This window comes from Blastomyces gilchristii, assembly GCF_000003855.2.
Source record: "Blastomyces gilchristii SLH14081 genomic scaffold supercont1.12, whole genome shotgun sequence".
NCBI lineage: Eukaryota > Fungi > Ascomycota > Eurotiomycetes > Onygenales > Ajellomycetaceae > Blastomyces > Blastomyces gilchristii.
The window spans coordinates 1,708,974-1,732,622 of NW_003101671.1; the positions used below are offsets into that span (position 1 = coordinate 1,708,974).

At 47.9% G+C, this 23,649-nt stretch overlaps 5 protein-coding genes across 7 annotated transcripts; 2 read left to right on the forward strand and 3 right to left on the reverse strand.

Moving 5' to 3' along the window:
* Nucleotides 1–558: 558 nt before the first annotated feature.
* On the reverse strand, nt 559–1,601 carry BDBG_05948 (uncharacterized protein; the record flags this gene model as incomplete). Its single annotated transcript, XM_002623728.2, has 2 exons — nt 559–1,372; nt 1,453–1,601. The coding sequence occupies 2 exons, from the start codon at nt 1,599–1,601 to the stop codon at nt 559–561; spliced, it is 963 nt and encodes a 320-aa protein (XP_002623774.2).
* Nucleotides 1,602–1,781: 180 nt separating this feature from the next.
* BDBG_05949 (eukaryotic translation initiation factor 3 subunit H) lies at nt 1,782–3,779 on the forward strand. The gene is made up of 4 exons (XM_002623729.2): nt 1,782–1,976; nt 2,027–2,066; nt 2,137–2,606; nt 2,683–3,779. Exons 1-4 carry the CDS (start codon nt 1,969–1,971, stop codon nt 3,260–3,262), a joined length of 1,098 nt encoding a protein of 365 aa, XP_002623775.1. The 5' UTR covers nt 1,782–1,968; the 3' UTR covers nt 3,263–3,779.
* BDBG_05950 lies at nt 3,762–12,894 on the reverse strand. 3 transcript variants are annotated; one of them, XM_031722375.1, is made up of 6 exons: nt 11,632–12,894; nt 10,490–11,320; nt 6,582–10,431; nt 6,369–6,485; nt 6,170–6,303; nt 3,762–6,071 (listed from the first exon to the last, which is right to left on the reverse strand). In XM_031722375.1, the coding sequence occupies exons 1-6, from the start codon at nt 11,920–11,922 to the stop codon at nt 4,746–4,748; spliced, it is 6,549 nt and encodes a 2,182-aa protein (XP_031579251.1). In that variant the 5' UTR covers nt 11,923–12,894; the 3' UTR covers nt 3,762–4,745. The 3 variants fall into 3 exon arrangements, with proteins under 3 accessions (XP_031579251.1, XP_031579252.1, XP_031579253.1); XM_031722376.1 differs by having other exon boundaries at nt 3,762–5,083; nt 5,198–6,071; nt 6,369–10,431; XM_031722374.1 differs by having other exon boundaries at nt 6,369–10,431.
* A 4,088-nt stretch (nt 12,895–16,982) lies between these two features.
* On the reverse strand, nt 16,983–19,076 carry BDBG_05952 (uncharacterized protein). Its single transcript, XM_002623732.2, has 3 exons — nt 18,191–19,076; nt 17,815–18,114; nt 16,983–17,687 (listed from the first exon to the last, which is right to left on the reverse strand). The coding sequence occupies exons 1-3, from the start codon at nt 18,740–18,742 to the stop codon at nt 17,580–17,582; spliced, it is 960 nt and encodes a 319-aa protein (XP_002623778.1). The 5' UTR covers nt 18,743–19,076; the 3' UTR covers nt 16,983–17,579.
* Nucleotides 19,040–23,386, forward strand: BDBG_05953 (pre-mRNA-processing ATP-dependent RNA helicase PRP5). Its single transcript, XM_031722377.1, has 5 exons — nt 19,040–19,443; nt 19,510–19,833; nt 19,894–20,326; nt 20,417–22,861; nt 22,962–23,386. Exons 1-5 carry the CDS (start codon nt 19,309–19,311, stop codon nt 23,234–23,236), a joined length of 3,612 nt encoding a protein of 1,203 aa, XP_031579254.1. The 5' UTR covers nt 19,040–19,308; the 3' UTR covers nt 23,237–23,386.
* Nucleotides 23,387–23,649: the final 263 nt, after the last annotated feature.

Sequence of the window (23,649 nt, forward strand, 5' to 3'; positions counted from 1 at the left end):
TCCAGAGGGAGGTAATCTACTGCGCAGAAATGGGAGACTCCAGGTGAAAAAGGTAATAAGTCAGTAGGGGGAGATATTGGCTGGCAGAACGCTGCATTTTATTAGTATTTCACTTTCTGGGTAACCCTGATAAGCCTTCATCAAAACCCTCGCCTAATGATAGAGGGCGACTGGGGGTTGTTTTGAGCTCGGCTGTGCATGAACGCCCTCAGTGTCGGGGAAAAATAGAGGTGCTCGCAGTTTAGCCTTGTCTCCAGTGGTGGATTAGGAATGTGTTGCTGAGGCAAACTGAGAAACGGCGTGCAAAGTTAGCTGTATTGATAAGCTGTCATTATATACGCGGCATGCATCAGAGTCAACCTCATATTGATTGAAATAATTTGTCTTGTTGTCTTGTAGGCGCCGCCCAAGTTTTTCATGGTGGTTTCGGCGCAACCCTCTTTATCGACCCGTCCCTGAGTAAAGATACGAATGTCATATGTTGGTCCAACATTTTTTTCCCCTTCGTTTCTGCTTTTTCTTTTTTCTTTTTTCTGTTTCCCGTTTGCAATATAACGGTCACAGCTTCTCGGATAGATTCAACTCAGAAATTGCCTTTACAATAACCTGAGCCAGCGCATCACCTTTGCTCCAGATCTCGTCATGGGCCCCTTTCAGGTCATCAAGCAGAAGCACATTCCTACTACGCCCTTGGCTGCCCGCTGCTCTCCACATGTCTAGCACTTTGGCCATAGCTCTTAGCTGTCCAATGTCAACTAATTCATCGGCCTTAGAATGAGCTAGCACAGCTAGCCTGCCATTTACCCACCCTCCTTCTATACCTTGTTGTCCTTCCACTTGAGCGGGCGATAGTCCATCCCATACATTTTCATCCGAACCAAAGGTAGCTTCGATGAATTCTTGGTAAACGGGAAGATGTTTGAAATTATCACGGAGAGCACGCAAATCGTAGATGCCTTCTACACCCACTATCGTGATGGGCAGTTTCATATTCTGCCCGGGAGCCCCACTTCCTGTTGTTCCGACGCTTAGAACACTTCCCATCACGGCTTGAAAAGCAAGGGTAGCGCCACAACTGTGTCCGACTAGAATATATCTTTCCCCAAACTGGAATTTAGCCTGTAAATACGCGATCGCCTTTTGCATATCATTGAGCTGATCAGGGTGAGTTGCACTCCGCAAATGGGTCGGCTCGGTGGTGGACGGATCTTGGGGAAATTTGGGATGGGCTGTCAAACGATAATCGATTGACGCAAAGGCAGCAACCCCCTGCAGGATTTGAGGGTCATAATTGGAAACAAGAGCCCCCAGCGTGGGCTCAAGAGAGGCGGATGTAATTTCGGGGTCGCGCCACGCACCGCCGTGAATGTAACTTTGTTGATTCATACGATAAGCAAAATAAAATCGGAAGAGTTTAGCTGATATTTAGGTCGGAAGGAGAAGTGAGCGTACATTATCCAGACACTTGATGAAGGGTTCGTTTGCGAAAGAGGGCGGGGATAATACACAGATATATCTTGAAGGATGCTCTCTTGCCCATAGCGATGGCTCTCTCTCGAGAATTCTGAGCCAAGACGAGATGCTATATTGGAAGCGGTCATCTTCAGCGCGTAAAAATCCAAATAACAACAATAGAAAAGCTTAAATATGTTTCGATACAGCTTATAGGTTTTTTGTCAAGGTTTGTTTGTCCCGTTGATTCTGAAAATTATTATATTAGTTGTCAACTTGTCGTTGATATTAATTATTTAGAGTTGAAGCACCAAGAGCCGCACCTCAGGGAAATTACACGCTAGGCCGAATCGGGGTCAGTGTGCTTTAAATTATTTGCGATGTGCAAAACCCACACAAAACCAAGCAACGTCGTCAAAGACCAGCGAACGAACGAGTGAGACACTTGAACCGCAGAATCCACACGCTTTACTCTTAACTCTTAACACTTATCTAGTAGCTGTCGTCGTCGCAAATATGGCGGAGTATGTATATTTCCCTCCGGGTTTTGCGGATTTTCGCTAACTAGTCATAGAAAAGATGCAGCGCTCAAGGTGGTCCAGGTGGAGGCACTGGTAAGAAAAGAAATTTCGATATTGAGTCGACAACGGCGAGGCAGGAATATGAAACTTACATATGATTCAGGTTGTCATGAAAATCATCAAACATAGCTCCCAGGCTTTCCCTACTATCGCGACCGGATCACTTGTCGGCATGGATGTGCGGGGCGCCCTGCAAGTCACCAACTGCTTCCCCTTCCCAATTGTGGAGATCCCAACCGAGTCTCATTTCGATAATGCTTCCCAAAATTCGGCTGCTGTTGCTCCGCGCGCAAAGGCGAACACAGTTTATCAAGCGGAAATGATCAAAATGCTGCGGGAAGTGAACATAGATGCCAACAATGTCGGATGGTACACAAGTGCGAACATGGGGAACTTCGTCAATCTGAACGTTATCGAGAATCAGTATTACTATCAGAAAGAACTGAATGAACGAACGGTGGCATTAGTCCACGACATCAGCCGTAGTTCTCAGGGCACTTTGGCCCTCAGAGCTTTTAGGCTATCACCTCAGTTTATGCTCGCATTCAAGGAGAACAAATTCACCAGCGAACAGTACGATACCATGTCCACCTTTCTCATAGAGTTATAAACTCAGGAGTAGCTAACACTTATTTTCCGCCCATCACAGACTCCAGAAATCGAACCTTCGATACCAAGACATCTTCGTCGAGCTCCCCGTTCAAATTCACAATTCCCACCTTCTCACATCCTACCTCCACCAACTTCCAACGCCCACTCCTTCGGAACCCTTGGATTTCCCACAATCCCTTGAGGCTCTGACCTCTGGACCTTACACGTCGTCTTCGCTGTTATCTCCCAACTTCGACAGCCTCTCTCTAAGCATTGACCCATTCTTGGAGAAGAACTGCGACCTGCTGCTCGAAAGCATTGAAACTCACCACACTGAAAACAACAACTTCCAATTCTACCAGCGATCGCTTGCCCGCGAGCAAGCCAAGATTACACAGTGGCAGGCCAAACGCAAGGCCGAGAACGCCACGCGTGCGCAGCTGAAGCAGCCCCTTCTGCCAGAGGATGAGTGGCAACGACTGTTCAAACTTCCCCAGGAACCCAGCAGATTAGAGACATTGCTAAATACTAGGCAAGTGGAGCAATATTCACGCCAAATCGACAGCTTCGTGGCTGCGACGACAGGGAAGATGTTCGCTGTCAAAGGCAATCTGCTCCCAGGTGAATCTCAGGTTTAGGCTTTGTGAACCTACCTTCTTTTTTCCTTGTGACGACCGGAGGAAATTTTAATCTACGAAACCTTGTACTTTTCGTGATTTCGGGGGAGAAAAAAGATAAATGCTTTATGGGTCTTGAATTGCATGATCGTATGGCGTAGCGGTTGGAACTTTCCTGTGTATCTATGCTTTTAGTTTCCCTTGCTCTTTGAGATGGTTAATTGTGAGACCTTGTACTTCTTTGATTCATCTTTCCTCTAGATTACCTTATATGATTCTAGTTTTTTATTCCTTTATTTTAATCTCCTTGACTACTACATGACTAGATAGAGGTTTCTTGTGAAGTTTGCCGAATGATGGAAGAACAAACCTGAGTGTTGTCAATTGTACAGACAAAAGAAAACTAGTACTGTTGTGATATCTACCTGAGACACAGATTTTATGGGCTCGAGGAGAAGAAACAAATAATGCCAGGATAAACATAGGCTCAATGGCGTATTTAGACAGTTGAGATAGAGGTAAAAAAAAAAAAAAAAAATCCTGAGCCAGGAAAAGAAGCCCCATAATATGCCCTGCCAATCTTGATCTCATCCTAACCCGCCCAATGATTGTCCCGCCAAAATCCATATAATGCACAATAAACCGGGCCGAGCCTGACCTCCCAACCTCCTGACCGACCTCCAGATGATAATGCAATATGGACATGCCCAAGCATACCACAATACCTACTTGCCATATATAATTTGAACCAAGAAATAAAGTATTGGGAAATTGGGGAGTAAAAGAAAGCGAGATAACCATGAGTAGTGGAAGGAAATAATGAATGTAAATAGCCAACAGACGGAGTATATGCGAATAAAAGCGAGAATAAGGACAATATAACGGAGATAAAGAAAACAAAGGCATAGAGAGGAGCGGCACAACATCATATATATACGTTAGCAAGGAATATCCGCGGGGATTTGTGCCAAACTGGGTGGGTATCGCGGAAGGAAAAAAGACAAACGCCAAAAACAACGGTTCGACCAAAAACAAACCCTGGCCGATCCACTAGCCACTAGCCACATTACTTTGCCTTGTTTGGCTGATTTGAACATGAACTGCGATGGAAAGTGGGAATCCAAAAAGAAAGCAGAAGAACAAGAAAAAAATCAAAAAATCAACTTAGGAAAACAAATATCGGCCGCAAAACTGGGCAAACAAACCAAAATTCATAATACATAAAATGACATAAACCGTATGACAGAAACCCTCCATTATTAAAGGTAAATAAATGTCGTGTCCAAAACGAAGCATGGCACACCTCGGAGATAATGCAGTTCTGTACCCAGCCGCACCTAAGCGGCTACATTGCCCGCATTTGTTGCGGCAACACACACTCGTGTGACAAGGACACCAAGAAGAAAAATCGAGAGCCAAGAGAGAAAGGCTGTGCCCAAGAAAGTCAATTTCCAGAGAGAACAAGCTTCCAGCTGTTTCAAGTCGAATCTGCGAAAGGACACCTCTACAAATTTGTAATTTTCTTGAACCAGCTGGATCGTTTCGGAGCGCCGTTGGCGTACGATGAATGCCGATGGTAGTCGGAAGCATAACGATCGCCATAGCGGTCACCCTCCCCACTGCCCTCACTGCTCTTGAGAGGACCGCGTACTGAATGCCGGAGTTCGTGGCGTCTGGCTCGCCGTTCTGTGGCTTCGGCATCATCAACGCCGTTGTACTTAGAGTGTCGTCGCGCCTTGCGGCGGGCAGAGCGTCTTGCTTCCTCTTCAGATGATAAGGAGTGGACGTGGGGATCTCCCGGAGGGGCAGGGACGTCGATCACGGTGGGGACGATAGGAGGTGCTTCGGGGGGGTCAGTCAATTGGGAATTTAACCATGATGACGTTTTATCCTTGCCAGCACCCGCTATTCCAGGATAGGGTACATTAGAAGCACGGCGCGAGGAGTGGCCCTTACGAGAAGTGTAATACTCTTCCCCTGGCAAAACGGCAGATTTTCGCCGTCGAGATTTGGCAGCTTCATCACCAGATCGATGGGAGCGATGTCTACGATGATCTGTAGCGTATTCATCATGAGAATATTTATCTCGTGCTTTGTCTGTATACGATCGATGGCGTTCCGATCTTACTCGTCTCCCGTCTTCCCCAAATTCGTCTGCCTCTCGTGCGCGGCGCCTCGCTTCCATTTGCCGAATTTCTTCTTCGCGTTGCTGTTCCTCTAATAGCCGTGCAGCCCGGCGAGCTCTCTTCTCCTCGCGATGTCGTTGTTCTCGCTCCTCGTCTTCTCTAGCTCGCCTTTCCCGTGCTTCACGAATCCTAACTCTTTCAGCTTCTCGTCGCTTAGCGCGCCGCTCCTCAGCTTCTCTCTCCTCGGCCTCTCGAGCCTCTTGTTCTGCGTACTTTGACAAACGTCGAGCTCTTCTTTCAGCTCTTCTAGCTTCAGCATCCTCCGCCTCCGTTGCGGGCGCTGCATCCGTAGTGAAGCCTTCACCATCTGTCTCCACTCTAGTTGATCGTCGCTTCTCTCGTCGAGCACGACGGGCATATTCTTTGTCTATTTCTGCAGATTTTCTCAGATCTTCTTCGCGATAAGACCGTGACCGAGAGTGCTCTGGTGGTGGCGCCGCATGTTTGCGAAATGAGCCAAACAGTCCTAACAAACCCTCCGATTTTTTCGGCGTCGCGGTAGTATTGGAGCGTTTCAAATTTGCGCGCTCTTTAGGAGGGTCGATCACAAATGCTAAATCCTCAGGGCCAGATACTACCTCAGGACGGCTTGAGGGCCCCGGTTCAACCATCACAATGTCATCATCTGCACTCCTAGGCTTTTGCTGTTGGTAGTATACAGGGTCTTCTGTTAGCATAATTTGCTTGTTTCACATTAACTGAAGGTGTGAAGGAAAAGTCGGGGAGAATTCAAATTACAGACCTCACGTTTAGATTTACGCCGACGAGGTTTCGAATCTACGGGTGAATCTTTTGGCGAGGATGCTTCGGGTACATCCCCTCCATTGACCATCACCAAGTCATCGTCATCGTCGATCGCATACGGGTCAGGAGCTCCTAGAAGGGAAAGGTAAGAAATATGCATTGCGTTAAAACATATCTGAACAAGAAGTACAACTTACTGGAGGCGCGCTTCTTGCCATTGGGGTCTCTTCTCGGAGTTTTGGTGCCGTTCACACCCATGAACTTAGCTGCCTTCCCGGACATTTCTGCGTGGCCGCCATTGGGAGAAAGAATACCTGAGTCATCAATGTCAATAGACGGGCGTCTTGAGCTATGCTTCGACGCTGAAGCGCCATTTTGTTTCATTGACTTGGTTCTAACTGGTGGCGCACCTCCCATCATGAAGTTGGAGAAACTCATGCCTCTACTCTGCCGCGGCCGAACAGCAGTGCTATTGCGTTTCTCGTCAGAACCAGATGACTTTTCGACATCCTTTTCTGCATCTGCAGGCTTTCCCTTTTTAGAAGACATGGATTTAGACCTGGACAAAGCAGGAGGAGACTTCTCCTTTGGCTTCTTCGTGGAAGGGGATGAAGGACCGGCGTCGTCCTTTGCTTTGGTTTCTTTTTTCACAGGTTTCTTGGGAGCAGCGCCCCAAAATCCCCATGAAGAAGCTCCAGCTGTTCGTTCAACCCGAGGACGCTCCTTTTTGGCAGGTTTCGCTGTCGCGCGATCGGGGGGAGCTTCAGCATCTTTGTTTTCATCAGGAGGGACGGGGCCCGGGGGAGGTGGAGGGGGAGTTGCCATTTCATCCACTATAACCGCCTTCACAGGGGAAGCTTTCTTGCTTTTCTTTGAAGCTTTCACCGGCTGCGATTGCACGGGTGTTGGTTCAGGAGGAGGAGCCAAATCAACAATCTCGACTAGTTCGTCCTCATATGCGCCCGGGAAACTACCAGGAACCGAATCGCGTGGAGTACTCGATCCGTCGAGCAGCGTGGCAGTAGCTGCCGCAGTAGCGCTATTTTTCTTTGACGTGGAATTACTTGGCACCGTTGATGATTTTGTTTTTGATGAAACTGATGTCTTTTTGGATGGGGGTGGTGGGTCATTTGCGACTGGCTCTACGGTCGGCTTGACGTCAAGTGGGGAAGCTGGCTGCTGGGGAACAGCTGTTTGCGCAGCAGCCTTTTCTTTCGCCTTAAGCTTCTCCTTTTCCTTGAGCGCTTCTTTTTCTCGCTTCTTACTCTCCTCAAGTAATTTAATCCGCTCCGCGACCGATGTTTTGCTGGTAACTTTAATGCTACCCGTCGATGTCGTCGTGGTCTTCGTTGTTGGCGCGCTTGGCGCGGTTGCTTTGTCAGCTCCCGTAGCGCTAGCCGCTTCCAGCTCGCCAATATCAGCCAGCAGATTGTCCGCATTGCTTCCTTTTTTAGTTTCCTCAGCGGCAAGTTTATCTTTGGTCGCCTCTACGGATTGTTTATTTGCATCCTCCTTTGATTTAGAGGTCTTTGACTTGGTGATGGGAGTAGTCGTAGCCGTTCCAAAAGTGCCTCCCCAGAAGCTTTTTGCTGCCCTGGCTGCACTGACCTCGACCATGGGTTCCTCCTTTCCCTTGAACTCATCTGTAACGTCCACAACTTCAAACCCTCTGGATTTGGACCTGGTTGATTTACCGTCCTCAACTTTAGGTGATTTCGACGTGGTTGTGGTTGTGCGAGAGAGCGATGTTTTCTTGGTTTTTGGGGTCTTGGCTCCTGAACCAGTGAATGCGCCCCACGTATCGATGCCCTCGATGTCAACCACAGCCGGTTCGGGCTCAAGATCCTGAGCTGGTGGTGTTGGAGCAGGTGGCGGTGGCTCGTTGGTGTCTTTCCCTTTCTTACCCTTCTTTTTATCTGCAGCTGCTCCCCACATCCCCCATGAGTTGTCATCAAGAGCTGGAGACCTGACCAGATCTGTAGAAACAGCATTTGCAGCGTTGTTTTCATTAGATTCGGCGGCCGCAGCAGCTTGCTTCTTAGCTTCCCTCTCCTTCTTTCGCCTTTCTTTCGCAGTAAGGCCTGCCCAAGGATCTACTGCTTCAGCTTCAACGAGGGGTTCAGGGTCAACTTTTGGTGGTTCTTGTTCTGGTTCAGGTACAGGTTCCTGCTCAGGCTCAGGCTCAGGCTCAGGCTCAGGCTCAACGAGTTTGTTTTTTTTGCCCTTTTTATCCTTCGTACTCTTTGATGTTCCCCAAATTCCCCAGCCATCGTCAGCTGGAGGTTCAGGCGCTTCTGAAACAGGAGGAGGTGGAAGTGGTTCTTCGGCAGCCTTGGTCCCCTTCTTTTTGTTTTTCTTACTCGTACTGGTAGTGCCAGCCCAGCCAAGAAATTCGTCATTTGCGACAGCAGTGGCTTTTTCGGGTTCTGGCTCTATCGGTGATTTTTCAGGGATAGGGTCCTGTCTCCCTTTCTTGTCCTTCTTACTTCCCTTCGTGCCGAACCAGTCGTCAACGGCATCGATTGAGGTGGTCCCGGTGACAGCAGGTGCCTCAGGCACAATGTTCGATTCTTCAACAACGGCTGCCTTGTTTTTCTTATTCTTCTTACTTCCGAAACTCCATCCGCCAAGACCCCAACCATCACCGTCAGCGCCTGAGCCTCCACTAGCCTTAGAATTCTTTGAATCAACCTTAGTAACTTTGCCGCCATCGCCTAAGTCATCATTAAGCCAATCAAGATCGTCTCCCGCAGGAGTAGGTTCGGGAGCAGGACCCTCTTCGGTCTTGGTCGTTTTGCTTTTCTTTTTGTTCTTTTTCGATGTCCCCGTGTCCCAGATGTCTGCTTCGGCGACTGGGGCTGGTTCCTCCACCTTGGGTGGCGCCTCTTCTACAACCGCACCCTTCTTACCCTTCTTACTTTTTTTCGTAGTGGTAGCTGTGAATCCCCAATCCTCCTCAAGGGGATCAGCTTCTGGCTTTGCTTCTGGCTCGGGCTCCGGTGCGGGCTCAGGCGCTGGGTCCGGGACTGGCTCCTCTCCCACGGCCCTTTTCTTGCCTTTCCTCTTCTTCGTCGTTGTCGTAAACCCACCCCAATCCTCAACGGGATCTGGTTGAGGCTCGGGTTCAGGTGGAGGAGGCGGTGGTTCCTCAACTAGCTTTTCTTCTTCCACGGCTGCAACTACGGCTCCTTTCTTCACCTTCTTCTTCTTTCCAGACGTCGTCGTTGCAAAAGTGCTCCAGTCGTCAACAGGATCTGGCTGGGATTCGGGCTCGGGCTGGGCCGCAGGAGGCTCCTCAACTGGCTTGTCTTCTTCTGTAACGGCCGTTACAGCTCCTTTCTTGCCCTTCTTTTTATTTCCTGCCGGTGCTGCCCAACCCCAATCGTTCTCCGGCTCTGCTTTCGGCTCTGCTTCAGGCTCAGGTACCTCTTCCTTCGATGGTTCTTCAGTAATACCCCTATTTTTCTTCTTCTTCTCTTTCTTAGTTGGGATAGACGCCCAAGTATTCTCAACGACAGGTTCAGGCGGTGGATTGGGCTCCTTGGGAGGTTCGTCAGCAGTTTTCGCCTTTGACTTCTTGTTTCTCTTTCCCACTGCACCCCAGGCATCATCCTCAGCTGCAGGTTCGGGTGCAGGTTCGGGTTCAGGTTCAGGTTCGGGTTCAGGTTCGGGTTCGGGTTCGGGTTCAGGTTCTGGCTCCGGTGGTGTTTCCTCAATAGCACCGAAAGAATTTGTCCCCTTTTTCTTCTTGCTTTTCTTCGTTGATGGCGTCGACCATGAATTCCATTCATCTACAGGAGCAGGCTCGGGAGCAGGCTCGGGATCGGGAACTGGTTCTTCAGCTATATCAGCAGAGACCTTTTTCTTCTTCTTCTTATCATTTTTACCAACGACGGCGAAAGATGGCCACGCATCATCCTCAGCCTCCTTTTTCTCCTCGGTGTTTCCATCGCCCGAGTCGCCAAACTCGAAGGTATTTGTTGTTGCATTCTTTTTCTTCCCCTTTTTTCCAGCGGGAGCCCATGGATCCAGGGTATCAGTGCCATCATCTTTCTTCTCGTCGGTTGCCTGGGTATCACCAAGATTCAGGTCAATGTTGCCGGTATTCCAACTATTTCCCCAGGCACCAAAGTTGAACCCGGTTTTGCCAGTATCACCACCACTCTCTAGAGAAAAACCCAACTGCGGAGGTTCATCACCTAGATTTATATCCTGAAACGAGTTCGATGCAGGCTCTTTAGCGGTAGGAGGATCGGCAGCCTGTTTAAGGTGCCGTTAGTAATATATCAGGCAACGGGTTACCAAGGACTGTACTTGCCTTGTTCTTCTTGCCCTTTTTCTTCTTCGTTGTCGTGGTAAATCCTCCCCAGGCATCGTCCGCATTAGCCTCGGATACATCGCCAGCCCAGCTGAGCGAATTACCTGCATTATCATCAGCGGCTGCGGATGCGGCTGCTGCTTCCTCCTCCTCCTCCTCCTCCTCCTCCTCCTTTGCTTTGCGCTCCTCTTCTTCCTTTGCTTTGCGCTCCTCCTCCTCTTTGCGTTTCTTCTCTTCCTCCTCCTCTTTCTTCTTATTCTTCTTTTTATTCTTCTTCTTGCTACCGCCGAGATCCCAGCCATCGTCATCGTCCCCGCCCCCGCCTCCACCACCCGCACCATCATCACCTCCACCAGCTCCACCAGCACCATCGCCGCCACCATCACCATTTCCGGCACCACCATCTGCGTTTCCACCGCCATCACCATCACCACCCGCGGCATTACCCTTGTCGCCTCCCTTCTCGGGCTCATTCCACTTGTCCTGATTAGCCTTTTTCGTTGCCTTACCTTTCTTTTTCGCATGTGATCGGAATTTCGACGCGTCGTTGAAGTCAATTGCTGGTGGTGTTACGGCTTCTCCCAGTAACAACCCATTCCCCTTTGCGGTTTCAGTCCATACTGCGCTCGTGGGCGCAGATGCTGGGGTCTCGACACGGCGATGGGCAAACTCATCCCGGCTCATGTACTCAGGAGGCATGTCTGTGATTACGTTGTCGTAGGGAGGGGGCGGAGCGCCGTACGGCAGGGGAGTAGAGTCGAGTGAGAGTAACATTTCGGCGACCAATGCGGAGGCTTTTAATGATGCGGCGTGGGCCGAGTCAAGTAGTGCCTGTGCGGGTTAGCATTGGGACGTAAAGGCGAAGGCATGTAAAAGATAGAAAACGGAGAGGATAATCTAAGAAAAGAGAATGAAAGGCGGCCTAGGTATGTTATTCTGGCTGCGCCTGCGCCAAACGAAGGAACGAGTAAACGCAACCACCATCACATAGCATAACCATTGGTCTTGTTGTGGGTGCGATAAGAGCGGATATATTTCTGGGTTTCGTCCAGGGACAATGGAACTCGGCCAAGCACTATCCCAAGGATCAAATCCAATAGAACATAAGAAAAAAAAAAAAAAAATCCCGGTTTGGTACATACCGTAGACTTCGATTCGCAACAGTCCATTGTCAAAAACCCAGCAGCTCGGCGCAACCCAGTCTTCAGCTCCGTAGACCTTCTCTCGGAAACCGCCTCACGACCTCTCCCACCCCCATTCCGAGCATGGTATCCATCCGGCGACTTCGTCATTATATCTCCAGAGCACCAAGCGCGCTTACGGGGGAGCTCTGGTTTAGCGGGGGGAGGGGGGTTGGCGGGCGCGATCAGCATAGATCGCACATTGTTGTTGTTGTTGTTGTGCGGCGGCTCCGCAGCGGTCGCATAAAGCATGGCGACAAGCGATTGTAAATATCGAGAGAGCTAGCGAGGAGGGGTATCTCTAAACTCATGGATGGCGATTTTTTTATTTTTTTATTTTCTTTATTTTTTCTTTGTTTGTGAATACACAACACGACAGAAAAAACGCGCGCGGAAGAGAGGTCTCGATCGATGCGAAGAGGCGGTAAGATAAGTAGTGGTGGGGTAGTTATAATAATTAGGATGTTTTGTTGTGGAGCCGATTCAGAGCTCCGAAAATCTGAAGTTATTGCGATAAATAAATAAATAAATAAATAAATAAACAGCGGAGGACGCAAAGCCACCCAGAAACAGAAAAACGAAGACAGGAAAAAGCCCGCCTCCTCTTTATCTTCACTGTTTTATGTGGGATATCCAAGGCTAAAGGAACTTTTTTTTTTTTTTTTAACAAGATTTTATATATATATATATATTTCTTTTTCCCCTTCCAGCTTTAATGCTTGGTTGGGAGGAGGTGAATGGTATGGTATGGCGTGCACCAGTCAAGGGCTTGGGATATCCGATTTGCGATCTGATGGGGATGGATGGGAAAAACAAGCAAGAAGCGCGTCGTCCCTTAAGCAAGGTAGTCCTGCAGGTTATGACTGGCGGAATTTATGCGATCTTGCAGGATAAACCACCAATAAATAATGGAAATCAACGCAGGCTTTCAGTTCGATACAGTCAACAGGGAAAATATGGCAAAATGGGCAACTGGCAGCTGGCAGCTGGCAACTGGCAACTGGATGGATGGATGGATGGATGGATGGTCCGAATAGATGGATGAATGACCAGGGTAGTTTTAGTTAAATATAGATAAATAGAACTTTCGATGCAGCCGAGCCAGGCACCAAGCAGGGAGAGGAGATTGGTTATTTGCGGGGGGGGGGGGGGGGGGCGAGTTAGAGGAACGAGGAGGAAAAAGCTGGCGGGATATTTATTTAATATGGCAATGCGTGAAAGTAGTAAATAATAATAATAATAATAATAATAATAATAATAATAGCAAGAGATTGGTTCGTAACTATGAATTATAGTGAAATAACAACTATAACCAAGAAGAGGGGGGGGGGTTCTCTTCTATCTAGCGTCACTAACTAGCGATGGGATAATATAATCCAATAATACAAGAAGACGTCAGGATCAGCAGCCAGGGCTTTTTTTTATATATATATATTTTTCGGTTTCTCGTCGTCGTCCCCGAAACCTGTTGGAGGAAGGGATCAAGATGTCGCGTTAAAAGCACCGGCGGCGGAGGGAGTCCAATGGTATGGTGATGGTGGTGGTTCAATAATAATTATATACCGAGTAGCACATATTCTTCCATCCATCACAATCACATCACACACACACACACTCTCTCTCTCTCTTTTTTTTTCTTTCTCTTTCTTCCTCTCTCTCTTTTTTACTCTCTTTCTCTCTCCTTTTCTCTCCTTTTCCTCTCTGGCGGCGTCTTAGTGTCCCAGCCTACTCCAGGAGATAGATGTGCATCCGAGAGCTGGCTTCACCAATCCGGGGGCGTTTTGTAGACTAGGGGGCCTGGGTGGGAGGGTGTGGACGGGCGGCGATTGGGGATTGTTCACGATAAGACCACGCAAGCGCAAGGAACAGTCCGAGAGACCAGTCAGTTGCTGCGAAGAAGAGGAGAAGACTGGCCGGTTGGGATTGCGATGTCTACTCCGTACAGACTAGAGGAAGGGTAGGAAAAAAAAAAAAATAAAAATAAAAATCTACTAACTCCCTCCCCTTTTTCGGTCGGTTTGGTTGGGTTTCTTTGATGTTGTTATTTAGGTGTGTTTGCTTTTTCCTCACTCTTTTCTTTGGTCCTTTTTTTTTTTTTTTTTCTCTTTTCATCTATCTGTGTATCATCTGAAAACGAGGAGCAAGGAGCAACAATAATGGTGGAAAAGGTGGAAAAAGGAAAAGAAAAATGAATAAGGAACCCCCAGCCAAGAGAAAAATAAATAAAATATGTACGCATATCATATAGTATGTAACTAGCTAGTTAACTTAACTTATATATATTGCAGTCTTCAAACAACACCCGTAATTGGCAAGGTATTATTGATTGCTTCGTCCAGACACAGACCCTAAAATCAATCCAACATCCTCAACAATAATAATTCCCAAGAGCCATTATTCCGTCAACAGCAATTCGTCAAGAACACGTTACTTCCGGCCTACAACCTTGGAAGGTTGCATGGTTATCCCGGGTTCAGCGCTCGGTGGCTGGGATGTTCGAGTGGGGACGGGGGGGGCAACAACGATAACTAATTATTAACAAATACAACAACAGTACTCCGTATACGGACTAGTATAGCCAGAGATAGGCTATAATAGCCCCTATCGACCTCCCTGAAGCAGCGCGGGTAAGCCTTAAAAGTTAACTAACTACAAATGCTCCGTTGGGGGCAATGGGGGCCCACCTAGCGCCGCCTCCACCAACACTTGTGGTTAAATCCCGGCGGTGATCCGGGCAATGACATCGTTAAAAGCCACTATTAAGTGTTTAACCGCAACCTCCCCCCGCCTATTTCTGCGGCGCCACCAACACCACCACCAACAAGTAAAATAGTTAACTATACTTGCTCTGTTACACATATATCTCTTCTATCTCTATCTCATATGGTTCTCACACCAAATAACAGAGCAACTCTCCACTACTACTTTGTCATGAATCACCATGGACGGAGAAAACAGACAAAAAGAAAAAAAAAAGAAAAGAAATTTCTGCAGGTTAAGTGTTGACTAGTCCCCGCTTCTCACCACCAAAACCAACTTAGCCGCTCCTCACCGCATCAAAAGCCGCACCGTTCGTCTCACGAGTCACAGGCTGGGAATTTTTTTTATTTTTTTTTCTCGCCTTCACCATTCTTATCCTCTTGGTCGGCACGCCCCAGGCAGATCCTGCCGCGCCGCGACTTGCATGTCAAACTGAAACTTGCTGCTGCAAGTCAGCCTGCTCGACGCGTCTCGAGTTAGTAGAGGACGCCAAAAAAAAAAAAAAAAGAAAAGAAAAGAAAAGAAAAGAAAGAAAAAGCACAACGCGAAAGGAGAGAAAAAAGCAAAGGAAGCGTTTCTATAATAATAACTGATGGAGCTCTTCGGAACCCACTCCAGTTTGCTCGAGAGCTTGCTTCCTGGACCCTTATTTCAAGGTTTACCACCTCAGCGCGTCTACGGAGTACTTAAAGCCCTAGGTACGCCATTGATGGCCCTCTTGCTAACCAGACACTCAGGGCAGAAGGATGATGATATCCACCCAGTCAAAATGGCGTTCCGCTATTGTGTACAGTTACATGCAACATGCACATGTTGAGCCTCCTCCGTCTACCTAACTATATATATTGGTTTCGGATATGCCGCTTATGGAATCCTCTGTGTGGGCCGTCCTGATATGAATTCGGTACAATTCGGGCTACTGGCTGCTTTACCCTTCCGAAGGCTTTTGCTTTTCGTTAACCACGCCTCACAACTCACCTGCAGGATGGGATGCCCCCAGGTACGGAGCACTCCAAAGAAAGACCCATCTGTGCGGAAATGTGAGAGCAGTTTTAGTGTCTGAAACTTCTCAGGGACAGCTGCGGCAGTAGTTTACGGAAGAGTACTCCGTACTACTGTTGCTACTGTACTGCACAAATGGCGAAAGCCCCTTGGGTGTATCGCTCTTTGGAATTGGGAATTAATCCTACTTTGAGAACTATCGAACCCATATCTCTCTCTCTCCGTTGGGGATGATAAATATTTCCTAGGCTGGCCATACCAATTCATCAAGCCATTCATTCATTCACGCTTGGTTTACAAGCAAAACTTTAACTTTCTTATTTATATTTACATTTTTATTTTTCAATGTTTTCTATTCAGTCCTGCTTACCCTTCGCAGACCGGGCCCCAGGCGCCCCCTTGGCCTAAAAGTACATGTATGTATGTACATGTACATGTACATGGACTAGACATACAGCGTACTTCAGCACATCATCTCTATGAATGTGTAGTTACTCTGTACTCCGTATTTTAGAGGGAGTGATAAAGTTGAACATGTGTTCAGAAAAGTGGGTCGAAAGTTGACACACACCAACATTCAACTGTAACCCGCCTTGGCCTAGAAACGCGGCATACGGATGGGGGGGTCCCTTGTTGTATATTAATTGTATGTATGTACACATCACCACCGCTACCACCAGAAAAAAACCACCAAGCCCCAGTGTCTGGAAATTGATAAATAGACCACTCACCCACTTCACTGGCTGCATCCACATAATGATTTAGTCAGGCAGCAAGGCATATATATAATAACAGCTCAGTGGATTCCCCACTCATAGAGCATCGAGGAACTTGCGGTCAAGCCCAGGGAGGAGAACAGAAAAAAAAAAAAAGAAGAAAAGAAAAGAAAAGAAAAGAAAAGAGGCCAAATGCAAAAACTGATTTTGAAGACAGGGTAGTTATCGTTTCTGCCCGCACGTACGGAGTACTTATTATTATTATTATCAGAGACATGCACATGCATCAAGACAGCAGCTGTTTTACTAACCTTTATTCCTAAGTTGAAGAATTGCGTGTCACGATTATCCTCGCTCGAACTCGAGTTAAGCGCAAACACCACACAACACACACACTCAGTCAGGATACGAAACGCAGGAGCGGAAGTCTTCTAGCCAGCCCCAGCCAGCGTAGCAAGCTCTTCCCGTCGGTTCGAAGAGCGGCGATCGCTCTGCAGTTTGACCATGACGCTGCTTGTTACACGCGTCGGCAAAGAAGAGGAAGAAGAAGAAGAAGAAGGAGGAGGAGGGAAATATAGCTCCTGTCTGTCAAGGGAACCTGAACAAACGGCCTCACGGACAGCGCCTACCTATCCGGCTACGGGCTCGTGAGCCTTCACCTCCATCTCGCTCTTCCTCCTCCTCCTCCTCCTCCTCCTCGATGAATCAAGTCTACTTATAAGTACTACATCGATTTGACTCGCCCGGACTGGCGCTACAACCTTGAAGCACATTAGGTCCCCCTCCCCCCTTTCCCCTTTCCCCTTTCCCGCCTCCCCTCCTTTATATATCGTTGACCCTAGAAACTTCGAGCAAAAAGTTACTAAACCCCTTACATAAAATAAAACTGGAGCGTTGACATCTCTGTTTCCCATAAAAATAAAAGTCTTTACTACAGCGTTTCTCCGAATATTTCACCAATATGTATATATGTATATATATAATTGAAGGGGGATATATTGCATATTATTACCTGGTAAGAGAAAGAAAATAGAAAGAAACCAAGTACATAGACATATACACCTTATCTCTCTCCATTTGGTCCCTTTAGTACACTACAATACAGTCGATCATGAATAACACAAAATGCCAGCACGCGCGGTAAACAGCAATTAAAACAGCTACAACGCGCCGTAGAATAAAATAAAAACGTAAAGGAAAATAAAAATAAAAATAAAAAAAGATGGGCCCATAAAAGGGACACTCCCGCTAACCACCGAACTGATCTCACATGGATATCCAGTTAGGCAAAAAAAGGAAGCGAATCGGCAAAGACAAGAATTCAGAATCAAGGGGAAGACCGTAGGCAACAACCGAGACAGTAAAATATCTTTGTCAATACGATATTGGTAACCTAAAATTACAGGACTCTGTCTAGGAGGAAAGCGTCGTTTACGCCGGGCTTGCCGATCTAGATGCACTTGGATGTTCCACACCATATAGGGCCTTATACTGATGCATGTATTGATCCTTTTCTTCAAGTGCCATTCGTTGGTATTTCTGTGGAATCTTACTGTCAGCTTCACGTACAAATTCTGGAGATTTGCTAGAATGTAGGGACGGCGTGGACGCCAGGTGGCCAAAAAGGGAAATAGGAACGCCACAAAATTGAAGAAAGATTGCATACCTCCTTCTCACTCTCTGACAAGGCTCGCCATAACTCTGCAGATTTCTTCATCCGGTCAGTGGTGGACACATCTCCACTTGCAGATACTTCCTTCACGAAATGCATGTATGCATTGGCAGGTCGTTTTGGCTGTCTCTCATCCGCAATCTCCATGAAACCTCTCTTCTTATTCAACAATCGGCGAAGCTTCCGGCGGGCAGCGTTGGCCTCCTTGATCTGAAGCGGGGTGTGCCTATTCACCCAGTCGCGGAACCCGGCTTTGTTTGCAGCCCGGTTCGATTCCGCGATTTCATCAAGGCGCTAATGGATCCATTAGCACTCATCGAGCCTTGGGCAAGGGACTTCAATAGTAAGTAAGACGGGGATTTCATCGTACCTGGCGCTCCGCTGGGTCCAGATTCCTGTAGGCTTCAGAAATGCCTGCAAACTGCTTGTGCTGTTGTTGCAGGAGGATGTACGCTGTCTCTGGTAGACCCTTCGGGGGATCAAGTGCTGTGGCCTTCAGATTTGCAATCTCCTCTCTAGCCTTCTTCTTCTCCAAAGCTTCCTTTTGCTTTTCGGTCAGTTGCTTTCGCTTCGGGGCTGCTTTGACCTTGGCCTTGGTGGACTTTTTAGCAGCGCTCGTAGCCGTCTTTTTCGTGGTCGTAGACTTTTTTCTTGTTCCAGTGGCAGTTGATTTTTTCGAAGTTGCAGCATCACCGGATTTGGCTCCCCGGGCAGCTGTCGCAAATGTTTGCTTCGAGAGTATTGGGAGAGTGCGACGGAAGAGGCGGGCGTTCGATGAAGCTGAGAGATTTAGAGCAAAAACGATAGTGGAGGAGTACGTCGGGGCATTGTTAACAGCCACACGAGCCTTAGTGGCAATGGCTTCAACTAAGTTCACGCATCTCAGGAGCACACGACCACGACGGGCGAGGACGAAAGCCATTGTCGAGATGAGTATATTAGAAGGTGCAGCTAGAAATCAGGTGGGCATTGACAAACGAAACAAGTCAATGGGATGGGCTAAGTCGCGCAATGCCGTCTGTCAAGTTATTGTATTCGAACTCTCTCCTTTATCAACGTGATAATACTAAGGGTGTGATGAAATGTTGTCGCTTGGGATTCATCAAGGGAGGTTGGTTTGTTTGGGGTCAGCCGAAAACAGGAAAGCGCCGGTACTCCTCGTCTAGCCTCTTTAGGAATAGGGTTGCCAAGATATTAAAATGCGGCTCTTGATCCGACTCAACCCTCCAAGGCTGATGGCAACAAAACTTCTTCTTCCACGTACAAACCAGTCAGTCGTGTTGCCTCAAGTAGCTGTTGAAAAAGCGCATATTGACAGCAAATACCGGCAGTATCATTATCGAATACTTTCCTTTGCTCACTGCGAGGATTATGGGGGCCATCTAAGCGTCCTTTCTCTTTGCGCAAAGCTAACCGCAGTCGTGCACTCTCCACATTGCTTTGGAGTTATCCAGCAGTAATATCTCACTCACAAATTTGGCCTACGAGATGGCTCGGGACACTCGCTCACCATCGCCTGTAGGCAGCACCCACTCGTTAAAACGGAGTCGCAGGGATGAGGACCGGAATGAGAGAAGCCGGCGAGATGATGTGAAGGGACATCGCAGGTCCCGAAGTCCCGACGTAAGTTTCATTGCTATCCAATTGCCATGTCCAGGAAGTTAACAGCTAACATGTTCTTCTTTGAAGAGGCGATATCGCGACCGCGACCGAAATTCCTACCGCAGGCGAGATCGCTCGCGCGATGATTATCGAGACGACCGACGGGATGAAGACACATATCGCCCCAGTAAGAGAGACCGCTCCAGAACCAGATATCTCTCGCGGGACCTTGATGACGATAGGGACTACCGTCGGAGAAGCCGCGACAGGGACCATCGAAGCAGGCGAGATGAATCACGTGATAGGGGACGGAGACGACGGGGTGACTCTACTGACTCCAAGCGCGATTATAGACGGGACGATAGCAGAGAACGAGCTGCTACCAAGGGTTCTGGCGTGAGACCTCAAGAGGTGAGTGCCAGCAAGGCATCCTTTTAACGGGCATGAAATTATCCTAACATTGATGTATAGACGTCGAAGCCTTCTACGCCAACTCCTGCTCCCGCCCAAACAGATGAGGAAAAGAAGGCTGAAAGACGAGCAAAATTCCAAGCTTGGAAGGAAAAGGTCGCCGCGGAACGGGAGCGGAAAGAGAAAGAACTTGCAGCATCAGGTGGCGCACGCAGCATACTTGATGAGATTGATAAGAGAGCAGCATCGTTCCAAAAGGCGACCCCTGAAGCTCCTGTTACCCCTCCGACAACTACAACCACACCTACCCCGTATGCTGGGAAGTTCGATCCCAAGGCCATTGCAAAAAAGGCTACTGCGCCATCTCCAGAACCGTCTTTACTGGGCAAGGACATAGCCGTTCCAAGTATCGCTACGTCCTCTGCAACATCCACTTATTCGATTGCAGGGAACAAGGCTAACAAATCTTCAGTTTCTGCAAGCGCTCCTCCTGGTAGGCATCTAGTTCCCAATCCCTATTCCCTTATAGTTCCTTCACATTTCAATCCTGGCTTAACCAACTCACTAACCTCAACGCCTTCAGTATCTACTACCTTTAAAGCCCGCGGAAACATAGGTGGCTTTGGTATAGGCGTTAAAGCAACGGCAGAGTTAGATAAACCTTCGTCCAAGCGAGCTTTAGATTTTGGCGATGAAGAATCTACTCAGAGGAAGCTGGCAAAGCTTCCCGACCCTTCCTTAGAAGATACAGCTGAAGAGCATGCCAACGAGACAGTCGATGGTGCTGGCGAGGATGAAGACGACGATGTTGATATTCAAGATGACGGAACAGAGGAGGAGAATGCAGCTGCTGCAAGAGCAGCGGCAGAAAAGCGAGAAGAACGACTACAGAGCCAAGGTATTAACCGGCAAACGCAGTTCGATGTTCAACCCGAAGGTGCGGCCTCTACCACTCCAAATGGCGATGTTGCCATGACAGGTGACGCTCAAACTGCCACTCTTCCCGTCGCAATGGACGTGGAAGAGGAAGAGACTGACCCATTAGATGCATTCATGTCTGGTCTTGCCGAATCTGCCGCAGCTCAAGACGCTCGGAACGGGACGAACTTCTCAAAGTTTAAACTACCCAAACCTGAAGCAATTTTTGGAGACGAAGATGATGTAGATTTAAAAGCAATTGACCCAGAGGCCGATGATTTCCTAGCCATTACCAGCAAAGCAAGGAAGAAGAAAGATCTACCTCCCATAAACCACGAGAAAATGAACTACGAACCCTTCCGTAAAGATTTCTACACCGAACCGGTTGACCTATCAGAGCTTACGGACGAGGAAGTTGCAGCACTGAGATTAGAACTTGATGGTATAAAAGTGCGTGGCGTCGATGTCCCGAAACCTGTTCAGAAATGGTCTCAATGTGGACTTGGAGTGCAGACACTGGATGTCATTCGGAAACTTAACTATGAAAATCCGACGTCAATCCAATCGCAAGCAATTCCAGCAATCATGTCCGGAAGAGATGTGATAGGAGTAGCAAAAACTGGATCTGGCAAGACGATCGCATTTTTGCTCCCAATGTTCAGACATATCATGGATCAACGGCCCTTAGAGAACATGGAAGGACCAATAGGATTGATTATGACCCCGACCCGAGAACTGGCGACTCAAATCCATAAAGAATGCAAACCATTCCTAAAAGCCTTGAGTCTTCGAGCGGTTTGTGCATATGGGGGAGCTCCTATCAAGGACCAAATTGCCGAACTAAAACGCGGGGCAGAAATTGTTGTTTGCACGCCTGGTAGAATGATAGATCTCCTCGCCGCAAATGCTGGGCGAGTAACTAATTTACGACGAGTTACGTACGTTGTACTAGACGAGGCGGACAGAATGTTCGATATGGGCTTCGAACCCCAAGTAATGAGAATTCTAGGGAATGTTCGACCACAACGACAAACTGTTTTATTTTCGGCCACCTTCCCCCGTAACATGGAAGCCCTTGCGCGCAAAACTTTAACCAAGCCTGTGGAAATCATTGTTGGTGGAAGAAGTGTTGTTGCACCAGAAATTACACAGGTTGTGGAAGTCCGCAACGAAGATACTAAATTTGTGCGACTCCTAGCACTGCTAGGTGACCTTTATGCAGATGACAAAAACGAGGATGCGCGCGCCTTGATATTTGTCGATCGACAGGAGGCTGCCGATGGTCTTCTCCGAGACTTAATGCATAAAGGTTACCCCTGCATGTCCATTCACGGAGGTAAAGATCAAGTTGATCGAGACTCTACAATCGACGACTTCAAAGCTGGTGTATTCCCTATCCTGATTGCCACCTCCGTTGCAGCTCGCGGTCTGGATGTGAAACAGTTAAAACTTGTCGTTAACTACGATGCACCCAACCATCTTGAAGATTATGTTCACCGAGCTGGTCGTACGGGACGGGCGGGCAACACTGGAACTGCCGTGACGTTTTTAACTGAAGACCAAGAAAGATATTCAGTAGATATCTCCAAGGCATTGAAACAGAGCGGGCAACCAGTACCAGAACCCGTGCAGAAGCTGGTCAATTCGTTTATTGAAAAAGTCAAAGCAGGTAAAGAGAAGGCTAGTGGTTCCGGTTTTGGCGGGAAAGGCCTGGAGCGTCTCGACCAGGAGCGTGATGCGGCTCGCAATCGCGAGCGGAAAACGTATAAGACCGGCGAAGAGGGTGAAGAGGAAGAAAGGGACGAAAAGAAAGACAAGAAAGACGACCTGTTTGCCAAAGCAGCATCTGCTGTGCAAGCTGCATCCACGCCGGCACCGACACCAGGCGTGCCTAAAGGTATCGACCTGGATGGCAAGATTACTGTCCACAAGACCGAAAAGCCTGTTCCGACTTCGACGAATAATCCTCTCGACAGAGTTGGCTCTGCGGTGGCTGATATCCATGCCCGATTGAACAAGGCTGGCGTGATGAGGTCCGGTGTTCCTATTGACAATAAGGGACCTGATGCCGGAGCATTCCACGCTACGCTAGAAATCAACGACTTTCCCCGTAAGTTACTCTTTGAGTTTCCATTACCATTTAACTTCTTTTCATCCCATCCTTCTCCTTGTTCATATATACAGGAACTAACAAAGATCATCAACTACAGAGAAAGCCAGATGGGCCGTCACCAACCGTACCAACGTCGCCAAGATCCTCGAGGCCACGGGTACATCCATCACGACCAAGGGCAGCTTCTATCCTGCAGGCAAGGAACCACAGCCGGGCGAAAATCCGAAACTTTACATCCTTGTTGAAGGAGATACGGAATTGGTAGTTACTAATGCCATGCGGGAACTCATGCGTCTGTTGAAGGAGGGAACAATTGCTGCCGTAGACAGTGAAGCTAGAGCTCCGACGACTGGTAGATATAACGTTGTATAGAACAATTTGCTCTTTTCGCGTTTTTCGTATCGGTATTCTTATCGTTAATGTCACTTGTTACTGTGTTTGTTGTTACAATGGGCGGCATTTCTATTCTATTTGGCAACTCGTGTCTTTCTTTTTTTTTTTTTTTCTCTCTTTTCCTTTTTTCAATAAATCGACAGAGCATAAAGCATATCATCAGCTGGGAAACTTGGGTGTTGCTTTCCACCATTTTGGTGAAGCGATATTATTATTTACCCCATGTCTGATTCCAAAAAAGAATATATAACTTTTTTGCCTCCTCATTTTGATTCATCTCTTAACCCGGCGATACATACATGCCCAAAGTAGAGCAGAACTTACTACCTCCAGACATGTAACTTTCTTTGACAGCTATCATTGAATCATCACTAACACAATTCGTACATGGT